The sequence below is a fragment of the Nicotiana sylvestris genome, chromosome 5 (genome assembly GCF_000393655.2).
Source record: "Nicotiana sylvestris chromosome 5, ASM39365v2, whole genome shotgun sequence".
Classification (NCBI taxonomy): domain Eukaryota; kingdom Viridiplantae; phylum Streptophyta; class Magnoliopsida; order Solanales; family Solanaceae; genus Nicotiana; species Nicotiana sylvestris.
Window position 1 is genome coordinate 166,457,632 of NC_091061.1, and position 19,391 is coordinate 166,477,022.

The following is a 19,391-nucleotide window of genomic DNA, read 5'->3' on the forward strand; positions in this document are numbered from 1 at the left end:
CTTTTATTTGAGTAGTACAAACTGAAGAATAAAGCGGGTAACTTTTCACATACATATTACCCCGCTACAAGTTATAGTAATAGAAGATATTAAATCTTTCCTTTTTTATAGTCTCAATATAATCAACTGCTTTCGCGTGTACTTTGGAAACTGAATAAGTTTCTTTGAGACTTACTACAACACAATACCTTATTGGTAATCAATTATGTTTCTCCAAAATAGTATAATTGGCTCTTGCAGAGTTCTCAATTAGTTTTGTACTACCACATATTCATCAACATCAATATGGTGAATATCTCTTTTAAAGAGAAAGTTATAACATTATGGTTATGGTCAAAATTATATGCAAGATATGTTTCTTGTATTAATGTTATTCTTTAATAATGGCATTACCAAAATATTTTGGTGTGCAATAGGTACGTGACCAATGACCATTCATGCCATAATAATGACATTATTTTCTTATATCATCTCAAACCTCCTTCTAGAAGTGTGTGTGGTATATTCACTACCACTAGCACGTTCATATTCTTCCAAGAATGAATATGTATTCATAAATTAGATGTTGTCATATTCACATCATGAATGGACCATAATCATCTATATGTGCTTTATAAAATCTCATGTCAATTCAATGACAAATATTACTTTCACAAAGTGAATGATTATTTTGAGAATCCTTATTGTTCTCATTACCACAATGATGACGATTTTTCGTCTATTGCCACGTCCACATCCATTGATACATTCATAGTAATAATTTTTGTCTTCTTTCAGACTTATCACATACTGCTATCACATTCTCTAAAGGGAATGAGAATGGAGCAAATTCAATGGGACGAGTTTTCAATTCTTTGCCCACAATCATACATGAATTTGATCATGGCAAGGCATAGAAATTTTACCACTTTGGGTGGTTATAATATCTTTCAAACTCCATTAGAGTTGCAATCAAAATTTATCGTCTTTGCTTGTATTTAAAATCAAATTATAGAATATCAAGAATTTGAAAGAGAAAAGTAAAATACATACCTTAAATCCAGAATTTAATCATGAAGGAAGTTCATAGAATAATTGATAATCATTATGCTCAATCACAAATCTTCTACTCAATTGGTTAGAGTCTCGTGCTGATAACGTGTTATGAAACAATAAAAGAAGAAGAATAGTATTGTAGAGAAAAGCAGAGAGAAAATTCTTATTGATATTGGGATGAATTACAATGGAATAGAACCCTCTATTTATAGGGAGAAATTGGCTTAGCCACCAAACAATAAACCCTAGAATCTCTCTAAATATAGACATTCACCTTAAATAGAATTCTATTTATAACACAATTTCTTTTCTTTTCTGCATTACAACTTTCTTTCTAAAAACTCCTCTGACTTCTCATATCCACAAAAATAGGAAAATCCTTCTTCCTTGCACATTTTCTCATGTCTCTTTTTATATAGTAAACATTTGCAAAGCGCCTTACTTTTCATACAACACTAATCTATGTCTCAATCTCACTAATCTATGTCTCAATCTCAAGTAAGTTAAGACCGACTATATATATTTTCACTTCTTCATTTAAGTTCAATTTTTATCATCATCATATCAAATAAAATAAAGCCCTTAATTACTTCCCATAATATTCCAAATAATGAAAAGTTCTCTGTAATTGTATTTTTATAGTTCATTTTCTGACACTATCTCGACCAACTATTAGCCAACTACTACTAACGGTGTTGGTTAACTAAATATTCAATGTGATCATCTGAATAGACAACTTTTTGTCTAAATATAGTTATAATCTGAAAATAATTTCTATATTTAGTTAGCAGAAATTAATTGTGTGCTAACTATTTTTATAGTACCGTTGTCTCTAGAGTTTTGAGTTTACTCGAGCTTTTGATATTAGTATTTGTTTTGTATGTTATTGTGTAACCTAAAAAGTTTTAATTCATCATCATTTGTTCGAATTCAAATTTTCAAAAGGAAGTAAATTATCCCTTTCATGTCATGATTTGACCAATTGTATCTTTTTTATTTCAATTCAGTAGTTAAAGTACTTAGCAAAAATTCAGAACAAATAATATAAAGAATTTAATTACTTTTATTTGTCACTGTAGATCAACTTTTGGTAAAGTTTAGAGCATTTCCTGAATTTTTATGTCATAAAAAGAATAGTACCAAAAAACATATGTACGAAAAAAAAGTTGAACAAGCGAGTAAAAGTTTATTAAGTATAATTTATCATCTCTAATGCCAGACGTTAATTTTTTTACGTAATTCTTATTAACTTTAATATTAGTAGTTCTATCATCATGAGTTTATTATTTACTTGAACTTGTTACTATATCTTATAATATTTCTTATTTCCAATTACTAGTTTCAGAGTACCCGCTTTACGCGTGTAACCAACTCTCAATCCTATATTATAATTAATGTTGCTCTATTTTTCTCTTTCATATTCAATGCTGTTATAATGGAAATAAATTTGTGTACGCTAAGAGTTTTGCAATTACTTATATGATAAGTTAGTAAAAGAATTGAATTTGATTCTTTAACAAATTAGTTGCTCATTCCAAGTTTTTAACGTTTAACTATAACAATATTTCTATCAAATAAAAAATCTATGTTCAAAGGATAATAAAAAATTGATCTAACATTTCACTTAATTTTTTTTAGTTAATTTTAAAGTCTTAAATATTAAAAAAAATTAAATTACTTTTTTTGATATCAAATTTATTTTTAACGGATAAAAGATTGACCAACATGTCTTATTAGTTTTCTAGTTGAAACGTATAAAAATATTCAACTTTCGCTGCATGATTGACACCCAAAAATTCAACCATTTTTTCAATATTTTGTATTTTACATAAGTATAAGTCAATTTGCTAAAAAGACTTTAATATATATAAAATAAATCCTATGAATATACGAAACGTGGAAAACTTTCAAACAGAAGAAGACAAACGAAAAATACCAAACCAAACTGCAGGCGCGTGACAGCACGGCACAGTGGGTCCCTTAAATGAGATCAGCTACTTCCTAGTGCTGGCGCGTGTACAAATCTTCCTCACAAATGTCTCTATGAAAAGACAACATTTGTCCTACTATTTCACCCGCCAACTCCATAGCCTCTTAATATACTCTTTCATAATTCCTAAATTTTTATTAATTCAAAAAATTTCACTATCTATCAACTGTTCATTTTTCAAAATAATTAATTGGTTTATCTTCCTTGTTTTCAACGAAAAACTCTGAAAATACTGAGATTGAGGAAAAAAAAAATAGAGAGAGATTTTGTAGAAGCATAGAATAATTAAGAAGTGTTAAGTATGTGGAATTAATTTTGATTTTAAGATTTAATGATAATGGATATGAGGAAAAATCAAAATGGTGGAAGCAGTAGTTATGATTATTCATTCAAGATTCTGCTAGTTGGAGATTCTGGAGTTGGAAAAAGCAGTCTTCTTCTCAGTTTTATTTCACAGCATCCTCCTCAGGATCTTTCTCCTACTATTGGTATAAAAATTAAACACCCTTTTTATAGTTTTAATCCATTTTGCTTGAGTTTAATTTTGTGTCACTAGTTGTTCTTGTTTATGGGTTTTGTTTGTTTTTGGCTGTTATTTCTTGAACTAGCTCAGCCCTGTATACAGGGTCAGCTTCTGAGTACCTAGAATTGGAATTCTTTTTTATCTTTGTTAGATATATGCCATACTTGTGCTTTGTATTTTTTCTGGTGTTGTTTGGTTGAGGTTGATTCAACTTATTTCCACTATGGTGTTCTTCAGGTTACCTGGGAACTGACCTGTATTATGTTCTATGGTCCCAAATTGTTTCTTTCGGGCTATGCAATATCGAGCCCCAAAAGCGCGCGTACCATGTGAATTTTGTCATTCCTTATAAAAACTCTACACTTTCCTCCCCATTCCAATGTGCGATTCGGCTAATGTACACCCCTCCTTCGGAAGCTTGATAGCCTAGTCAAGCCTGCCAGTCCTGCTTGAGCCGCCGTCATTAGTCTGTACTCTGTCATGGGAATCACACAAATATTAGTCGTTTTGACAGACTTGGATTTGTTTTTAAAGATTTGACCTTTTAGGAAACTAAGGAGTATTTATAGGAGTACCTAATTTTTTCCAAATACACCCTTACTACTTCAATTAGTAGTGTGTTAATTAAGTGAAACATTTGAGAACTATTAAATATCTTAATTAAGGGGTGTACCAAAACCTTAAAAGACAGGTAATATGAACTAGAGCTAGTAGTCAATTAGCCCTGGCATATCTCTGGAAGTTGATGCGATTGCTTATTTATGGGAAAGGAATAAATGTGTATCTATTGCACTTTGATAATTTTCATTTCTTTTCCTTTTTATACATTTCTATACTGCTTTATTTTCCTCTTTCCTCGTGCCGAGGGTCTATTGGAAACCACTTCTCTATATTCACGGTAGGAGTAAGGCCTGCGTACTCACTATCCTCTCCAGATTACACTTGTGGGGTTATACTGGGTTTGTTGTTGTTGTATACTAGGATTACGATGAGTGACGCATAGACAAGTAAGACTAGCTTTTCTCATTGGCATGACTGTACGCAGGTAGTCGAAGAAGCTTATGAAAAGGAAATAGTTCAATTTGTGGGAGGTGGAGCTTAAATTTACTATGAATGGTACTGTTTACAGAGAGTATCAATTGCTTCAATTTAATGGAAGGTTTTCTCCCTGGAGTTTAATGATAAGATGTACTTACTTTAGGTTTTGACTCCACGGGACAAGACAAATGGCGATTATTACGAATTGTAATTTCCTGGTATCAAATTAGAATTTGCTCTGCACCTGTAAACTGAGACTTGATAAAAATTTCATTTCTACAACATTTGACAACTTGAAGCTCGTTATGTAGTCGTTAAACTTGTAATCTGCTTCCAACTTAACGTTGTCGTCATTGAGTTTCACCATGTCGAGCCCCATAAGCATAGTCCTATATGCTATCACAAGGACAAAATCTTATAACCATCGTCTTTTTGGTCATTGAAAGCTAACTGTCTGCGGAGATTGAAGTGAGAGTGTTTATCACCATGTTTTTGTTTCCTATGAAGCAGTAGCTCTCAATACTCAGCAACCATTCTTACCTTGTTCTATTTTACTTTGCAACCAATCTTCTTTTCATTTACTTGGTTCTGCTTTTGATATCAGTTCATTACAGAAATTGACACATGAAAAAGTGAACATACGTATCGAGTTTTCCCTAATTGAGAGGGATAAATGCCTTCCAATATATTACTTTGATTAGCTAACGAAATGGAGTAAAAAGATCCCTCACATTTTTCTTTGAAATATTAAGGTGTGGACTTCAAGATCAGGATGCTAACAGTTGGTGGCAAGAGGTTGAAATTAACAATTTGGGATACAGGTAATAAAGCATAATTTTGAGGTTATGCTATTATTTTTGGGAAACTATACCAACTTGTGGAAAAATAAAACAGTTAAATAAAAGCAGTAAAGAGAGGTGTTAGTACTCTTCCTATTTACAATTTCAAAGTAAGGTTGGGTTTCTGAGTATAAATTATCTCCCTGCAGCTGGACAAGAGAGGTTTGGCGCATTAACAAGCTCATATTATAGAGGAGCTCACGGAATTATACTAGGTAAGCCATCAGACTTAATTTCCCTTGCTTTGTGAGGATCATCAGAGCTGCCTGTTAAATCATTTCTTTCATTGTCGATGATATGCGATTACCTACCTCAAGTTGATCATGTACTTTTCAATTCTTATTTTTCCCCGTTTATGAGGAAAGCAACTGCAAGTGAAATTTCAAATCCTTTTGACAGAATATGTTGTGCGCGCCGGGGGGGGGGGATAGTTTATGATATTGCTGCAAGAGTTATCTGCTAAACACTGTTCCTTGCACTTATTCTTTTTGTGGAGGTGCTAGTTGCTTGCTATTATGATAACTAATATCGATCTTTTTTAATCCTAGTGTATGATGTAACAAGGCGAGAGACCTTTACAAGCTTATCAGAAACTTGGGCGAAGGATATAAAGTTTTACTCCACGAATCCCGAGTGTATCAAGATGCTAGTCGGGAACAAAGTCGATAGGGTAAGTGTGGCTTTTCCTTTCGTATCATCATGAAGTCAAATGTTAGCTAATCCATTCATTTTGTTTGAATTTACCTAGGATGAGGAGCAAGATGGGAAAGTTATTGGTTCATAATTTGAATTTTAAAAAAATTCTTATTTTTGACTTGCAATGAGCTATTAAAAGAGTGATATCCGGCATATCTGCAATATTCAGGAAGGGTTTGATGATCATTCTTAAGTAACTGTCTGTGAACCTAATCTAGAAATGCATGTTGCAACTCACCTCTTCACTTAAATAAATTGGTCAAACCTTTTGAAGTTGAAGTATTTCACACTTCGCTTTCGACGTCCAAAAATATTGCTAAAGCCATTTATGGTCGTCGTTTAATAATTTTCTTCTTCAGTCATGCTCAAGTAGTCTCATCTTTAAGATATATGCACAAAAGAAGGGGTCAAGTTCACTTGCGATGAATTTGCTCATGTTACTAACATATCCTATTTCCAGGATAGTGAAAGGGCTGTAACTAGAGAAGAAGGCCTGGCATTTGCGAAGGAGCACAATTGTTTATTTCTTGAATGTAGTGCTAGGACAAGAGAAAATGTGCAGCTGTGTTTTAAAGATCTCACAAAAAAGGTACTCCTCTTAGGCTCGTTTTTCTAGTTTTTTTTCCTCCACTATTGTTTAAAATACAGTCGATCAAAGTTTCTTGTGGCGGATGTATTGATGTTTGGTTTGCCAAATAAACGGACACAGGTCGAGGTAAACAAAAAGGGGATAGCAAACATGTGTAATGTCTTATTAGAAAACATCCCTCGCGGATCATTTTTCCCCCATTCATGGGATAACCTTTTAGGCAACTGGATTCCCTACTATAAGTTGGAGCTAGGAGTGGCAAATGGGCGGGTTGGATATGGTTCGGTTCGAAAACGGGTAATGAAAAAACGGATAAATTATCCGACCCGATCCATATTTAATACGGATAAAAAACGGGTTAACCGGCGGATAATATGGATAACCATATTATCCATGACTTCTTGCATATGATCACTTTTGGGAGAACTCTTAGTCTCCCTGACTTGAGGAACCCCAGTTTGAGGCTTTACAAATGTAAAAGTTAGACCCATTGGTTATCCATACCCATTGGTTACTATTTTCTAAATGGATAATATGGTTCTTATCCATATTTGACCTGTTTTTAAAAAGTTCATTATCCAACCCAATCTTTAGTGGATAATATGGGTGGTTAAATATTTTCTTTTAACCATTTTGCCACCCCTAGTTGGAGCCATATATTCCCTTTTCTTGCAATAAATGCAGACTAGCAATATAATCTTCAAATATTGTATATAAGTGGAAAACCAATGATCCTGTGTCGGATGGAAGAAAAGCCATCTGCTCAATGCCTACTGGTTATTTGTTGGACGAATTTTGCTGAAGTTAACCAGGACGTCATATACGTTGGTTGTAGTCCTATTCAAGTTTGATTTCTACTGTCTTGAGCTATAACTATGCTTTATTTATGGAAATTAAACTAATATGTTTTTCGGGAAAGGAAGAAAAACAGGGTATGTTTTCAGACAGATGTTCTCTAAAAACGTCTTTCCTGAAAGTTTAAAATATGAGACTTTCTAGTTTAGTAGAAATGCTGGGCCGAGTTTTTCATTAGTGTGGGGCTTATGCAAAATGTTTTTTAAAAAAAGGCAGCCCAGGGCACTAAGCTCTGAAGGAGGCTCGGGGAAGGGCCGGACCACGTATGCCGCCTTACCTGCATTTATGCAAGAGGCTGTTTTCACGATTCGAACCCGTGTGACCTCCTGGTCACATGGTAGCAACTTTAAATTTCTTAAACTTTAACTTTAATTGTTCTTAAATTGAAATTGCTTTCCTGAGAAGAATTTGAAAGTTAAAGTGGCTAAGTGCGTCGAAAATACTGGAGGATGTAATAATATCACTTTTAAAAGGATAGAGCAGCTGGTAGAGACATGCTTTGAAGTATGGTTAGTGGCTTGTAGTTAGGATTCATGTTGCTCGGGTCCTGCCAAAAGTGCTGCAGCATTTGTGCCGGATTCTCCAAAAATGCATAGCTTTTAGAGCATAATTGGAGCATTTTTGGAGGACCCGTCGTGGACTGGGCTGCATTTTTTGAAGTATACAAGCAACATAGGCTGGGATCCGTTAGTTCTGAGCTCGTGCTTGACCCATTGAGGAGGACATCTTATTCGGCATCTGTTTTCTCTGATCGTCCATGATGCGGAGATGGTCCCTTGATCCCTTGATGTCTATTCTCCTGAAAGGCGATATCTCAGCCCTGCAGTTTATCATTCAGAAAACATTCTCTGTAGTTGTTACTTCTTGAATCTGTACACTTTTGCTTAGCGTTTGCTAACTGCTCAAATTTCACTTACAGATACTGGAGGTACCAAGTCTACAGGAGAAAGGCTCAACAGTAGTGAAGAACCAAATTTTGAAACAGAAAGAAGCGCACAAGTCTCAACATAGCCAAAAATGTTGCTCCTAGTTGAGATATATGCTTGCTATACTCATAAACGGGGCAATGCTTGTTACGAGGATTTGCAGTCGAATATCAAGTTCATCGTACAGTCTGGGGAAGGTGTTGTTCTTTTTCTTGATGCCCATAGCTAGATTATCTTCGTGTATCTAGATGTAAAGCTTTTTTTTTTCTTTTCCTTCTTTAGAAGAGTGGTTGCATAATAGCGTCTCGCGGGGAGATGTAACCTATGTTGCATAATAGACTTTCCAAAATGTTGCCGTACCCGTATTGAATTCTCCAAAAATGCACTACTTTTGGAGGATCTAACATGCATTCGACAACATTTTCGGAGAGTTCGAGCAACATAGGAGGTAACAGGTCTTATACCCAAGACATTTTTGGCTTATAGTAAGTGGTCAAAGATAAAAAAAAAATGTAAAAGATCAGTGTCCAATCTTTTTTAAGGATTGGTCTTTTTAGCTTCTATGTCTCGTGGAGAGACGATCAAGCTAAATTTTGTACTACAACAAATTTTGGGCTTTATACAAGTTGTTCAAGCTGAAAAAATTAAGTATATTCTTTGAATGAATTCTTGTTTGTTTGGTATATAAAATCCTAGAAATGACATCAGACAACCACTTTAAAGGGCTGCTATTTAGAAATTGGTTAGTGCGTTTTGAATTTCAATTTTTCAGTTCTGACAAAAATGTCTCGAGTTGACTTGAAGTTAAGATTTTAGTTTAAAATTTCAGGATTATTACTGGCTAATTGTTAGCATATTTGGTTCCGCGTTCATGTATTTTGTATTTAGGTTTATGTTGTAGTTGGGCTTAATTCTGTGTATTGGTCCGATTCTTTATTCTTTAGGGAAACTTACACAAATGTCCCAAATAAGTTTCAACTTACTAACCTCTAGCCATTAGTCATTGACTTATCAAAACTAGCTTAGCACAAATAAAAATTAAAAAGCCAAAATAAATAAGGTTCTTTCTTTTAAAGAATCACATGCAAAAGTCACCTTCCATATTTTTAAGCGTGATTAGCAAATTTAGATGTAAGATGGAAAGGAAATTTCATGGATGAGGTAACAAATAAGGTGATGAAATACAAAAAAAAAATACAATATTTCAAAAATCTAAGCAAAAAAGAAACTTTTTTAATGGATATAGTTGAAATTCATTGAAAACATATCGATAAGTTAATATACAAAATTTGAGAAAGATTGAAGGTTATTTGAACTGATTTTGTATCAAAATTCGTAATTAAATCGAGTTCAAAAATTATTCTGCGACACATATATCAAATATGTATCTCGCATCTATCTCACACACAAGGTATATATGGATATCATGTGATACACAATTGATACAAATTTGATACATATGTGATACACATACCATTTTTTTCATGTTCAGTTTTTACTTCAAATTTTCAATTCAAACCACCTCAAAACTTCACCAAATCATCCCAAAATTGAGATTCAAGCTCCTTAAGGTGTAACCCAATCTATTCTACTAACATCCACACAAAAGAAAGCAAAAATTTGACTTTTTTTTTTGCTACAAATAGCTAATAGGTTAATATTAGTAATATTTTATGAATTGACCAATTTATATAATGAGCTACTTATAAATAGGGATGCTCGGTGGGCCGGGCCTGAACCGGACCGGACCGGGCCCGCGGTCCTAACGGGCCTGGTGGGCCGGTCTTGGTGGGCCTCCTGAGCCCGTCACGGGCTGGTCTCCATGGTTGAGCCCACGAGCCCGGGACCGTTTAGCCCGGGACCGGCAGGCGGGCCTGGCGGGCCCAACGGCTATTTTTCAAAAAAAAAAAAAAAAAAAATCTCCAACGGCCATATTTAAAATCTAGCCGTTTGGGCTGAAAATATGACCGTTTTTTAAGTTAAAAAAATGGTCATTTGGCCCCCAAACTTTATATAATTACACTTTTCCCCATTTCTCAACTATAAATACCCCCTCATTCTTTCATTTTTATTCACCAATTCATCAATTCATCAATATCTCTCAATATCTCTCAATCTCTCTCAATCTCTCTACTACAATTACTTAATTTATTGTTGAAATTTCGTGAAAAATTGTGAAGTTGTTGAATTGAAGTTTTCAAGTGTTCAACGATTTTCAATTTTCAAGAAGTTGTTCGGCAATCCGGTAAACTCGTTTCAACTCTTACGTTTTTAGAATATATTTTTGTGTGGTTTAGTTTGCATAATTATAATTAATATGGCATTTACTTTGAAAAAAATGTTTGGTAAAGGAAAAGATAAAACCGGTGAAAGTAGTGGCCAACCAACTACCCTTCCCCCGGCTCCCCGACCTAGAAAAGATAAGCAAGTTGAGAGGGGACAAGTGTAGATTCTGCGGTTAACCCTAGTACAGGTTCAAATCTAGTTCAACCAGGAATTAACACTGTCACTGGAGGTATTTTATATTACGATCCAAATAGAGATCGTGAAGAATTAGCAAAGATGATTACTGTTATGTGCTTACCTTATACTTTTGCTTCTAATCCTAATTGGGTTCATTATATTAGAAGAGTGTTTAATCCTACTTATAAAGGTTGGCCTCGCGCAACAGTTAAGAGTGATATTTATAAATTCAAACATGAATATGAACAATATTTGCGTTATTTATTTACTCATATACCTAATCGGATTTCTATTACTACTGATATTGGTAGAAGTGGTAATGATTGTGATTACCTAACTGTTACAAGTCATTGGATAGATGAGGAATGGATAATGCAAAAACGCATAATTGCATATAGAATAATTAATTCGCGTCACACAGGTAAGTTTATAGCTAACACTGTTGCAGATATTTGTAGATATTTTTGCTTTAGCGATAAAATAATGGCAATTTCAATGGATAATGCTTCTAGTAACACCAGTGCTATAGGCATGCTTACAACAACACTAAATCCTGCATTTACTAATATTTTCCATGTTAGATGTATTTGTCATATTTATCATTTAATTGTCGGTGATGGTATGCGAATATTAAACATAGAAATTGAAAAGGTTAGAATGGCTCTTAATTGGCTTTTTTATTCAAACCGTAGAAGTAGACTTAGAGAGTATTTTAAAAAAATGTGATGAATATGACCTTAGAGAGATAATACATAGAATAATATGTAACTTGTATTTTGGCACATCTTCCTTAGTTTTTTTCCTTCTAATGGTGGTATTAGTACCTTGTTGTGCTCATTCCATTGGGGGAAGGATGACTAAGAAAGATATGTCATTTTTTGGTAATAAAATTTATTGCTTCTACCCATGAGCTTCTTTTCGCAATATTTCTTTGTCTATACTTAGAATTATTTATAAGCTACAATATATACATAATATACAATATATATACTACAAGAAAATATATAAGAGAATATATATACATAAGATACAATATAATATACTACAAGAAAATATATTATGCGAAAATATATACATAATATACAATATATATACTACAAGACAATATATTATGCGAATATATATACATAATATACAATATATATACTAAAAGAAAATATATTATGCGAATATATATACATAAGATACAATATATATACTACAAGAAAATATATAAGAGAATATATATACATAAGATACAATATAATATACTACAAGAAAATATATTATGCTACAATATATACATAATATACAATATATATACTACAAGAAAATATATTATGCGAATATATATACATAAGATACAATATATATACTACAAGAAAATATATAAGAGAATATATATACATAAGATACAATATAATATACTACAAGAAAATATATTATGCTACAATATATACATAATATACAATATATATACTACAAGAAAATATATAAGAGAATATATATACATAAGATACAATATAATATACTACAAGAAAATATATTATGCTACAATATATACATAATATACAATATATATACTACAAGAAAATATATTATGCGAATATATATACATAAGATACAATATATATACTATAAGAAAATATATAAGAGAATATATATACATAAGATACAATATAATATACTAAAAGAAAATATATTATGCTACAATATATACATAATATACAATATATATACTACAAGAAAATATATTATGCGAACATATATACATAAGATACAATATATATACTACAAGAAAATATATTATTATGCGAATATATATACATAAGATACAATACATATACTAAAAGAAAATATATAAGAGAATATATATACATAAGATACAATATAATATACTTCAAGAAGTGATATTTATGCATGACAATTTAGTGTTTTACTATTGTTTTGTTATTTTCTTTTTCGTCAAGCACTTTAATAATTAGATATACATATATACTACATATATATTTTTAATATAGCCATGATACTACAAGAAATTGTCTTAAAAAAAAAAAACCCGCTAGGCCCGCGAAGCCCACGAGCCCAGCCCGTTAAGCACAGGACCATGTGGGCTTAGGCCCGTCAAGGGCCGGTTCCACCCATTAGGCCCACGAAGACCGGGACCGCCAGGCCACGGACCGCCAGAGCCTGGGACCACGAGGCCCGGCCCGTTAGGCCCATTAAGGCCCGGGCCCGGGACAAAATACAGCATTACTTATAAATGCACATAGCTGGTAGTTTCTCTATTCTTTATAATAGGAACAAGGTCGGATAATGTATATATATATATATATATATATATATATATAATAAAAGATTCCAGAGATATGACACTTTGAGAAATGTCTCGGTCGAAAGAGTCGAAAATCAAGCTAATTACTATATTATTATGTTGTTCCCATTGATCGAAGAGTGGTGAATCAACATCAGGACGAGTATAACTACCGTTGATAAACCGTATTTTCTTCTTTGAAGAAAGTACAATTATAATTCCCCTTCTCGAAGCACCAAAACAACTACATTGAATTGCTAAGCAACTAACTACGTGACCGGTACATTACCCGATCCGAGCGAACCGATGAACCCAAATCATATGCATGAACACCAATTTAACTGTGGAAGGTCCTTGAAAATCATATACATTTTCAAGTTAAATGATAAAATATTTTTTCCAGTTTCGAAATCACACATGATGCCTTTCATGATAATAACAATGAGACTAAGTAAAATAAATATAGTTTCATGTATGTCGTATACAACCCCATTACTATAACGTTTCACAACTATCTGTAGAGCCTCTATACCAAAGAATAGAATTAAACACTTGGCTAAAATCCGACTAGCATAAATTAAGAAAACAACATGATAGCTACCACGAAATAGGGGTGGTGCCTCACCATATACCTCGGGAAGAGAGTCATCCTATCCCTGACCGCATGCCACGTATCATACCTCATCCTGAAACATGTAAAGTAAGCGGGACCCTGGGGGAGGGGGCTAAGGGCTGAATACACTACAACCGTACTCAATAATCATAGACTCTTTCTAACTTAAGTTCCTGGGACAAATTTTATAAAAAATAATGCATCAATATTTGATATAAAACGATAAGAAATTTTATCAATTCATGATCCTTGTCATTTTAAATAAAAGACAAGTAAAATATAACCATAATATATAGTTTTAAAACATTTATATCAACCCAATATTTTGGATAAAATCATACAAAATCATTCCGTTTGCTTTAAGTCATGGAAATCACTTTCAGCTCCTTAGGCCTTAACATAAGAAAATTATCCTAACCTTTCACTGGGATTACTATACCTACACCGACACAAGAAGGCCAACTAGGTTATGTACCTAGCGGCAAGTATCATATACCCTACTTGCTCAGGTCGTCTCATCGTAGTGCCGTACGAATCGACTCAATCATGCTAATAATAACACAAAATAGTACCTTCTCGAGGGAGAGCACTCTGTCGTAGTCTATCCACAAAGTGGCCATCTACGCCTATACCGGCACGTGTAGTTTCATGACGATGAACACAATATATCCAAAGTCAATCTCGATGAACAAAAGTAACTCCCAAAATATTTGATACTTCAAAAATAGATTCATAGCATAGTAGCTTCAAATGATCTATTTTTACCAAATCATAGCATTTATAGAAAATCAAAATCATATGAACAAAAATAAAATAAATAACCTTTTACATGCTTTGCCTTTAATAATTTAACATCAATCTTCAAAAGATACCACAAGTGCTATTTTGCTCATCAATTTCCAAAAGAAATACTTTCCATGAAAACTTATCTTTAGCACTCAAATATGTATACTCTTGTCAATACGTAAGTTTTGATAAAAACTTATAACTTTTACCTTGAATGTCATTTTGCCAACAAGATTTAAAATAAGATTTTATAAAACAGCATGACACTACATATGCAACATAATATTTTAGTACATGGAGACATCCGTACTTGTTTGTCCTAAGTATTAACTCGAAACATGCTTTTAGAGAAAGTCCCTCAAGAAGAGTAAGTTTTAATAAACTTAACTCGCTTTCACTTTATTAACATTCATAAGCTTTCAATCCTCTTCCATCATTCCAACGTTGATTAAATGCTCAAACATTACCAACAAATCGATATTTACAATTAGATATCCTAATTACATCAAAATATGACCTAAGATATTGATCAATATCCATATATGGCATATTAGTTGGCTACAAGCCTCCAACAACTCAAATCGCCGAATAGATTTATATGCTAGACCATTCAACTTCATTCTTATATTTTAATACCCATTCAAAGTCATTAATGATACTACATCAATTGTCCAATGCCACTAAGTTACTATTCCTCGTCTTGCAAAATCAACACTTGCAAAATATACAATTCGGATGATTACTATCACACCTCCTTTTTCCGCACCCGCGAGGGGGCGCAAGGGAGTTTTTTCCAATTAAAGAACAATCGAAACGGGATTTGCTTATTTATTTCAGAGTCGCCACTTGGGAGATTTAGGGTGTCCCAAGTCACCAATTTTAATCCCGAATCGAGGAAAATAATGACTCTATATTACAGTCTGCGTACCAGAAATCCGGATAAGGAATTCTGTTAACCCGGGAGAAGGTGTTAGGCATTCCCGAGTTCCGTGGTTCTAGCACGGTCGCTCAACTGTTATATTCGGCTTGATTATCTGATTTTATACAAGTGTGAACTTATGTGCAAAATTTAACTTTTAACCGCTTTTATCATTTACTGTTTTTATCAAGAATTGCAACGTTGTGAAAATGTATCTCGAACCGCGTTACAATCAATGTACCCGTGGTCGTCGACACACTTTGACTCCGTTGAGATTTGGATTTGGGTCACATCAATGTGCACCCGAGTTTAAGGAAATTAAATTATTAAAGGCGCGCCTAAAGCGACTAGCGTATTTATTTTGGGTAGGACCGTGGAATTTTACTAAACGGTCCATCCCGAAGCCTAAACAATTTTTAAAGCAATATTTATTGAGGGCCCCGCAATTTGTATTTTTATTTGGCGAGGCTCACCTCGTTCTTTATTTCTAATAATGAATTTGCAACGTCATGGAAATGCATCTCAGACCACGTCACAGTCAATGTACCCGTGATTAGAGACACATTTCGATTTTTGTTGAGATTTGGATTTGGGTCACATAAATGTGCACCCGAGTTTAGGGAGATAACATTATTAAAGGCGCGCCTAAAGCAACTAGCGCATTATTATTTTTGGAGGGTTGTGAGATTTGCTAAACGACCCGTCCTGGAAACTAAATGCTTCGATAATATACGTTTAACGAGGGCCCCGCATCTTGTGCGTTTTTGTTTGTCGAGGCTCATCTCGTCTTTATTTTAACAGGATATCCTATAGCAACTACGTTTCTTGTCGCATTTGTCTCTACTAGTTGAGGATAAAAATGACCCTATTCAATTACATGCTTGCAGGTTATTATAACGGAATTCCGAGTGCCTTTGCAGAATAAGAAAACATGGCCATGCCCATGGGCAGCTAATCGAGCATCGTGGGCCCAAACCCAGCCCACACAGTATCGGCTGGACCTGGGCCAATGCCTTTCTGATGAAAGGCTGCTGGGTTCGTTTGATTCGGGTTCGACCTTCGTGAGGTTGAGAAGTGCAGACTTGCGCCGTTTATTTTAAGGCAGTGGTTTGCCAATTGTAAGGAGACAGTTTATCAAAAGGACATGTAGTTAACTAACATGGATAGTTCTATGTATTTAAGGACATGCTAACCATAAAAAACCTAAGATACAACCTACTGCATTGGAGACCCTTTTATCTATCAACCTACATATACAAACTAGCATTCAATCACCACATATTGACATCTCCTGGGCACACAGGCTACCTTCAGTATCTAAACAAGAATGCTAACTATTACACATTACATGAATATTTAATGTAACAATCTATGTATAAAAGACATTCTTCAGGACTTTCATTTGTATTCATGCTCAAATTTCCTAATTACATTTTGACAGTGCATTGGTTGTGTACCTGGTATAGAAGACAAAGAAGAAAGGAATGATCAGCTGGGCAGTATGCAGTCAACACAGCAACAAGCCAATAACCAAAAGTGTTTTCCACAGTCCACAGACAACCAATAATAATTCCCAGAACAAAAGAAACCAGCAGATAGTCGAGCACCAAACAAACAATCCCAGGAAAGAGTAAGGGAACAACAGGAGGGACAAAGTGTTCAATGCAGCAGACCAACAGTTTGACAATCACAAGCAGCTCAGTCAGTGCCCAAGAAACAGAACTTGTCCAAGACAGCTTGACCAATATGAACTCTTATATAGCTCTCAAACAGTGTTTGGTTACAATGTTTTACTGAAACTTTCTTATGTTTTCAGTCTTTTTTTTTTAAAAAACTCACTAGACCTCTCTTCAGACTAAAAGTTCCAGCCTCTCAAGACTAAAAATTTCAGCCTTTTGTTTTCTCTTTTTTTCTGAAGACTAAAAGTCCAGCCCTTTTAAAGTTCTCAAATGGCCTATTTATAAGCCAAATCACCCAGTGCAGTTAAGTTGCCTACCCCCTATTTGCAGACTGCCCATCCTCTTTTAAGCCCATGCCTAAGCATCTTTTGATGCCAGCCATTGGTTCCCCACGCCTGGTTTTCTTTAATCAAGAGTTATGGACTCAATTTATTATTCAATTTAAGCCCCATACTCTTGTGTCTTGTTCCCCATTGGTATTAGTTTAATCCCAAATTAGTACCTCACTTGTCAGTTCATTTAAACTAATCTTTCTGTCCTTTTCAACACCCCAGAATACCCTTGTTAACCCTTGATTATTACTGCCCTGCCTATTGCAGCATCAGGGCATTTTTGAACTTCTAAAAGTTCAATTTCAGGACTGCCCTGGACTGAACCTTTTCAGTCATTTTTGCAATGCAAACAAACTCATTTCCAGACAATGCTGGGGCATTCAGTCAGTGACAAGGTTCAATTAGTCACGTGAAATTATTAGCTTATTTGATCCATCAATTATAGAGAACTAATCGACGACATTTATCGAGTCGACTATACTAATTATAACAGGTAATAATCAGTCGTTCAAATAAACAAACACATACAGGGACCTAAAGGGCTTCGGACAACTTGGTCAATCACTAGGAACCTATATAAGTTAACTTATTTGACGATTAATCTAATCGACGAACATGTATATCACAGAGTACATTTAGAACACACACATAGAAAACAATCGACCAAATAAAAGGTCTTTACAGAGATGGAAGAAATTAAGAAACTATCAGAAAATAACAAACAATCACCACAAAGCATACTAATGACTTAATTAGCAGTTAAACAAAAACGAAAAGGGAAAGAAAAACTTACCGAAAAATGTTTAAACCAAACTGGCCCAAAACTGACTTACTTTGACCATTTGAGGCCGAACAAACTTTAACCAGGGTGTTCTCACATGAGGACACCTTGGTTAAGGTCTATTAGACCTCAGACCCCTGTCAAGACTGGCCGGACTCCCCAGGTGCATGTGTTCTAGGTTTTGGATCTTCAGATCTGATTTTTTGGGAGTTGTGGGTAGATTCGGACCAAACCAAGTTTGGTTTGGTCACGAGGAGGGTCATGGGAGTGTCTGATACAAAGATGGTGAGGTTTGGTATAGATCGAGTTTTGTCTCGAATCTTCAAATCCAGATTCGAGACGACAGGAAGTGATTCGAGGCTCATGGTTAGTGGATTCGTGTTCAGGGTGGTTGGATGCTTCAGGGGTGTGAAGGGGGTGGTCATCGGCGTTCATGCCGCCGGGTTCTGGTGAAAGGGGAACTAGGGCGGCGTTAGGGTTTGGGGTTTCAGAGCTTAGGGAAGGGGACGAGTGAAGGGTGGGGTTCGGATAGGGGGCGTGGGGTGTAAGAGAAGGCTTATATATGGAGTAGGGGATTGGATCTGAGCCGTCAGATCAGATGATCTCAACGGCTTGGATCCGATGGTGAGAAATGAGACGGGGTCGTTTGATAGTTAAACGGGGTCGTTTGGTTTAAGTGAGGGGTTGGGTTAGATCGGTTATTGGGTCGGGTTTGAAAACGGGTTGCTGAAAGAGGTCCTGAGCCGTTGGATTGGCCTGGACGGATGGCTCAGATCGAACGCCCTATGCGGCATCGTTTCGGGAGGTGGTCAGGGCAGGCCTGGTTTGGACCGGACTTGAGTGCTAGTTTGGGCCTGTTTTTGTCTTATTTTTGGGCCCAAATCGATTTCAACTCTTTTCCTTTTGTTTTTCCAATTTAAAAAAAAATGAAAAATAACAAAATAAATAATAAAACAAATGAAATTAAAACAAATAACAATGTAGCACTTCAACATAATTATCACACCAAATTAAAACGTTTAAGTAAGTTAAAT

At 34.6% G+C, this 19,391-nt stretch overlaps 1 protein-coding gene across 1 annotated transcript; it reads left to right on the plus strand.

The window, feature by feature from the left end:
• The first annotated feature begins 3,248 nt into the window (after positions 1-3,248).
• LOC104224026 (ras-related protein RABC2a-like) lies at positions 3,249-9,157 on the plus strand. Its single transcript, XM_009775576.2, has 6 exons — positions 3,249-3,513; positions 5,339-5,407; positions 5,575-5,640; positions 5,974-6,095; positions 6,582-6,710; positions 8,485-9,157. The coding sequence occupies exons 1-6, from the start codon at positions 3,357-3,359 to the stop codon at positions 8,593-8,595; spliced, it is 654 nt and encodes a 217-aa protein (XP_009773878.1). The 5' UTR covers positions 3,249-3,356; the 3' UTR covers positions 8,596-9,157.
• Positions 9,158-19,391: the final 10,234 nt, after the last annotated feature.